Source organism: Ursus maritimus, unplaced genomic scaffold (assembly GCF_017311325.1).
Source record: "Ursus maritimus isolate PB19 unplaced genomic scaffold, ASM1731132v1 scaffold_23, whole genome shotgun sequence".
Classification (NCBI taxonomy): Eukaryota; Metazoa; Chordata; class Mammalia; order Carnivora; family Ursidae; genus Ursus; species Ursus maritimus.
Window position 1 is genome coordinate 46,602,752 of NW_024424786.1, and position 5,188 is coordinate 46,607,939.

At 67.4% G+C, this 5,188-nt stretch overlaps 1 protein-coding gene across 1 annotated transcript in view; it reads right to left on the bottom strand.

Moving 5' to 3' along the window:
- The window catches only part of LOC103671107 (mucin-5AC-like), a 38,676-nt gene extending 33,776 nt beyond the window's left edge, over positions 1-4,900 (bottom strand). The window contains exons 1-9 of the mRNA XM_040639685.1: positions 4,831-4,900; positions 3,440-3,511; positions 2,713-2,772; positions 2,244-2,505; positions 1,804-1,918; positions 1,426-1,516; positions 581-690; positions 238-451; positions 30-155 (exon numbers count right to left, since the gene is read on the bottom strand). Of these exons, the coding sequence (XP_040495619.1) occupies positions 30-155; positions 238-451; positions 581-690; positions 1,426-1,516; positions 1,804-1,918; positions 2,244-2,505; positions 2,713-2,772; positions 3,440-3,511; positions 4,831-4,900 (1,120 nt within the window). The remainder of the gene's footprint in view (positions 1-29; positions 156-237; positions 452-580; positions 691-1,425; positions 1,517-1,803; positions 1,919-2,243; positions 2,506-2,712; positions 2,773-3,439; positions 3,512-4,830) is intronic.
- Positions 4,901-5,188: the final 288 nt, after the last annotated feature.

Genomic DNA, 5,188 nt, shown 5'->3' on the forward strand with positions numbered 1-5,188 from the left:
GGGGGGGGGGGGGGGGGGGCTGCTCTCACCCTCAGGACAGAAGCAGCCAGCCACGCAGTGGTCCTCGCAGAGCTGGGAGTGCTCCGGGTTGGAGCAGGTGTCGGTGCAGGGCGAGCCGCACTCGTGATACTGCATGTTGAGGGGGCAGGTCTGGGCTGCAGGGCAGAGGACGGAGCCCGTGTCACATTCTGCCCCCACCTCCGGGCCCAGGCAGGACAGCATGAGGGGGGCACTCACGGCAGAGGTGGGGGCCCCTCCAGTCCAAGGGCAGCCCCCCGGCGTGGGTGCACTGGCGGGAGTACTCGGCGAGCGTGGGGCAGATGCAGCTGGTGCGGTCGGCGTGCTCACAGAGGCAGAGGTCTTGCCGGCAGGCCTGCACATAGCTGCTGGCGTCCACCAGAGCGCGGCAGCCCGAGAACAGCCAGCTGCTCAGGACCTCCTCGCAGATGCCCTGGGGGCGGAGCCGGGGGCCACGCTGAGGGCAGACTCCAGACCCTCCCCCGGACTCCTGGCCCCCACCCGCCTCGGCCCCCGCAGGAGCAGGACCCGCCCCCCAGTGCCCATTCACGCCAGGGCTTACAGTGCCGGGCGAGCAGTCCCTCGGGGGCACAGGGACAGGGTCCTGACACTGCTCTGTGGGGCCGTCCATCTTCTGCAGATTCCCAAACTCGATGGGGGTCAGCTTGACACCTGCGGGAAGTGCAACGCCAGGCTCTTTAAGTTCCCGGGGCCCCGTGCCTTCCCCCAAGGTGTCTCCCCCCCCACACACACTTCTTCTCCCATCCACACTGCTGGGTTAAGGGATGTCTGAGGATTAACTGGGGGATCACCAAGTCATTCAGGGTTGCAGGCAGAGGGCTGAGGCCTGGTAACTGGGGCTCTCCAAGCCCAGGGCAGCACACAGTCCAGGGGGCTGGAGCGTGACCTTGACCTGCCCCGGCCCTCAGAGCCCAGCCAAGCCCACACGGGGCCACCGGACGCTTGGGCAGGCACATTCCCCGTGGCTGCAAGCCCCTTATGGGTGAGCCTCATGTGGGCTTCATGGGCCTGGCGAGAGGGACCTGGGAGTCGGGGACTCTGGTTGGTGTGGGTCACATGAAATACCACTTCCCGGAAGCAGGAGGCCCAAGAAACCATGAGAGGTCTGCTCGGAGGCGGTGCCGAGGGCACGGGGAGGCACATGTGTGGGTGTGCTGGCATTGTGCACGTGTGGGCACGTGCGTGCAGCTCTGCGTGTGCGTGTGCACGGGCACACAAGCTGGGGACATGTCTGTGCACATGTGGGCATGTGCGTGCAGCTCTGTGAGAGCGTGTGCACGGGCACACAAGCTGGGGACATCTGACCGGGATTCTGGAACACAGCCTCCGGGGGAGCACTGGGGAAGGAGCCCGGCTACCGTGGGGCATCCGCAGGGAGGGTCTCACCGTGGGAGAGGAACTCGTTGAACACAGGCTGACCACTGAAGTCTCCGCAGAGCCCACAGGTCTGGTTGCTATACTTGGGGTCCAGCTCCAGCTGGAATAAGAGCGCACGTCAGACACCTGGCCCCACAGGGACGTCTCAGGACGGGGAGGACAGACGAGGCAGGGACATTCCCAAGGAGGGGCTGGGGGCTCCTCACAGAGGCGACGCGGGCCGTGGACCCCTGCCCCCCACGCCTTCAGGGTCTCCATGGGGGGGAGGTAGGTCCCTCTGGGCCCCCCCCACTGGCCCTGTGCGGCGGGGTCTGGCCATCCCATCCCTCTCGGGGGAGGCTGTGGGGCTGGCGGTGCCCCCACCCCGGCCCCAGGCCCCGGCCTCACCAGCACACTGTCGTCTTGGTCCCACATGAAGACCAGGCCCAGCCGGGCCACCACCTTCAGATAGCTGCTGCTGAACTCGATGAGGACCCCGAACTGGCTAAAGGGCAGCTGAACTCTGTGGAGAGAGGGCTGGGCTGAGGCCGAGGGCACGCAGGGACGGGGCAACGGCGGTCTGGCCCTTGACCAGGGAGGGCCCCTGTGGGCACGTATGTACCCAGAGCACTGTGCCCACGGACAGAGCCACAGGAGGACAGGACAGGAGACCCCGGAGCTCCGGTCTCACAGAGGAACTAGGAAGGGAGCCACTTCCCCAGGCAGGAAAAGAGCCCCGGGCCTCTGGGGGCACACGCAGGGGGCCCAGCACAGGGACCCGGGGAGAGCCCGGGTGGGCCCCACACTCAGGGACGACCCCACGCCCCCCCACAACCACCCAGACTCACAGGTGGCCGTTGACCAGGATGGAGCCCTTGGTCAGCTGGATGACCATGCCATCGAGCTTCATGGTGACTCTGATGACCGTGGTGGTGTTGGACTCCCGGCCGCGGCGGAGCTGGACGTTGAAGTCCTCGTAGGCGGCGCCGCAGTGCGCGGAGAAGACGTAGTTGCACAGGCCCGGGAAGCGGAAGACGTCCCCATCGAAGGTCTTGTAGTGGAAGTCGCCCCAGGTGCTGCACACGCGCCCGTTGTGTGCGGGGTTCCGGGCTGCGGGCCAAGGCGGTCCTGAGGGTGCCGTCCTGCGCCCCGAGCCCAGGACACGGCTGCCTGGGGGCCGGGCGGCTGGGGAGGAGCTGCCTGCACCCAGGCCCTCCTGGGAACGCGGACCCTCTTCCAGTCCTTAGTCAGCATCCCCTTGGGGAGCGGGACCCCTTCCAGCCGCCCCCCAGCCCGGCCTCGCAGACCCTCGCTCACCTCGAACCACCGGGGCCGTCCTCAGAGGGGGCACGAAGGTCATCCCGTGGAGTGGGCGGCCTGTGGGAACGGGGGCACGGCGTCACGCCGCCTGCACGCATGGCTGCGACTGGAGTCGGGCCTCTCTGCCCCCCTGGCCACGCCCATTGGCACCATGCCCATTGGTGCCACGCCCAGCTTGGAGCTGGACGTCGGGTCCACAGGGGCAGCCAAGGCTCCTGCAGGCTGGCGGCCTTCCCTCCCGGCCATCCCGAGGGGCTGTGAGCTCTCCGGCCCAGAACTCTGCCCAGAACTCTTCCCTGGTGCCCAGAGTCTCAGAAGTGCCCGAGTCAACTCCAGGCGCCCAGGACTCCTTGAGTGCTGTGGCCGGGCACGGAGAGCCTGCCTCTTTGCCCAGTTCAGAGGAATGACCCTCTCCCGGGGCTGCACGCCCAGCATGGTGGCACAGGAGTACCCGAAGAGGCCACCCCGCCAGGCCCTGCCACAGGCCAGGGGGACCCATACGTGGCTAGGGGATCAGGACTATGGGGAGAGACGCGGCTGTGAGTTCGGGCCTCCAGCCTGCCGTCCTGTCAGAAGCTGCTTCAGGGATGGACACAAGCAGCCTTGGGGGATCGAGCTGCCAGGTGATTGACCGGGGCTGTGTGTGGGGGGTGTCCTCCAGCCCCCAAATTCTAGCCCCAAGGGAGGGGGGCAGAGCAGCCCTGACAGGTGGAGGTCAACTCACCACCAAGCTCCTGGGGGACGGGAAGGTCTGGAGACTTGTGGCCACGTTCCACAGAGCCGTCCTGGGCCTGGCCTATCAGAAGAAGAGAGGACACTGGCCTGAGCCAGGCAGACAGGGCACAGAGAGGTGGACGGGCAGATGGAGGGGCCTGGAACAGGGGGAGGGTTCTCTCTGCGCGGGGCTGGGAATTCAGGGAGGGTCTCTGTCCACACTGCCCATGTCAGGCCCACGACCCTCTATGAATATTCCCTCAGCTTGGCCCCATGAGCACTTGGGGGTCCCCTGGCCCTGGTGTGGCATGTCCCAGAGCCCTTCGTTCACTCACTATTCCTTCATTCACACTGAGAATCTCTCTGCTTGGGACATGGGGGCATGGGGCAGCCTGTGGAGGGACCAGACGGTAGGAGCTATGGGTCGGCTGAGCATGTCAGGAGACAACCAGAGCCCTGAGGGAGAATTTGGGACAGACTGGGGGATGCGGAGCCGAGTGAGGTGGGGCTGCCTGGCCCAGCCCCTGACCCTGCAGGGACAGTCTACACTCATCCCTGACGCAGGTGCCCCGGGAGCACCCAGCAGGGGCTGGCCCCGCACATGGCGGCGGGAGGCCGGGGACTGCAGGGTGCAGGCGTGCAGGGTGCCATGGTGTGGTCCCCATGGTGCTAAGGGCCTCAGGAACGTTGCCCCTCACCCCGGGCAGCTCCTCTTGGAGCACGCTGTCACCGACACCTGTCCGGGGCCCAGGTGTCCCCTGGCTCTGAGGCCGAGAGGTGCAGACCTGGGTGGGAGGGGGCCTCAGAGGGTCCGTGAACCTCTCCCCAGCCTCCTCACAGCATGGACCTCACGATCACACCTGCCCCCCAAGGCCGAGGCCCCCTGGAAACCCCTCTCAAGGCCCAGATGGGGAAAACGAGCCGGTGAACTGGGGGCGTCGCAGGTACAGGTGGGCAGCCCTGCCAGGCTAGCCCAGGGCCCCGAGCACCTGCTCAGAGCAGGCCTGGCAGGGGGCAGAGGCAGCGAGCAGCAGGAAGACACACATGGATGGACATGCCGGCCAGAGGCTGGCCTGCTGGCTGGGAAGGCAGGCAGGATGCTCAGAGACGCTGGGTTCCTGCTTCCCTCGAGCAGCCCAACCTCAGGGGCCCCTGCTCCCACATGGACCCCTGCAGCCCCGAGAGCTCCTCCCAACCCCACAAGCTGACAACTGCAGGGTGGTGAGGGTCAGGCCCGGGAGCCGCTCACAGACACACTCAGCTTCCCCGGGGCCAGGGCAAGGCCTCGGAGCTGCCCGCCGCTCCCCCAGCCACAGAGCCACCCCAGGATGTGGGGGAGCCGCAGGGATGCCAGGTCAGAGCCGGGGCCAGGCTGGGAAAGCTGCTCTTCGGGAGCCTTACCTGCGTGCTGGGCACTGGCCAGGGTGAGGGCCAGGGCCCAGAGAGGGGCCAGCTTCCAGCCGACACCCATCCTACAGAGGGAGGGAAGTCCCCAGGGGCAGCGTCTGAGGAAGGACCTGCGTGGGCACCAGCCTTTTGTAGCCCCAGAGCTGGCTCCAGCCCCAGCGGCTTCACGTGGGTGGGCGGGGCGGGCCTGCCGCTCCCCTCACCCAGGTAAACAGTGGGCACTCGCTTGGGGCTGGCCAGCAGCCGGGGACAGGCAGAGATGGGTGTAGCTGCCAGGCGGGGCCTGGTTTCCTGAGGGCTCCCCAAGCCCTGGCCTGGAGGGATCCTTCTGCCGCACCCCTCGCACCTACAG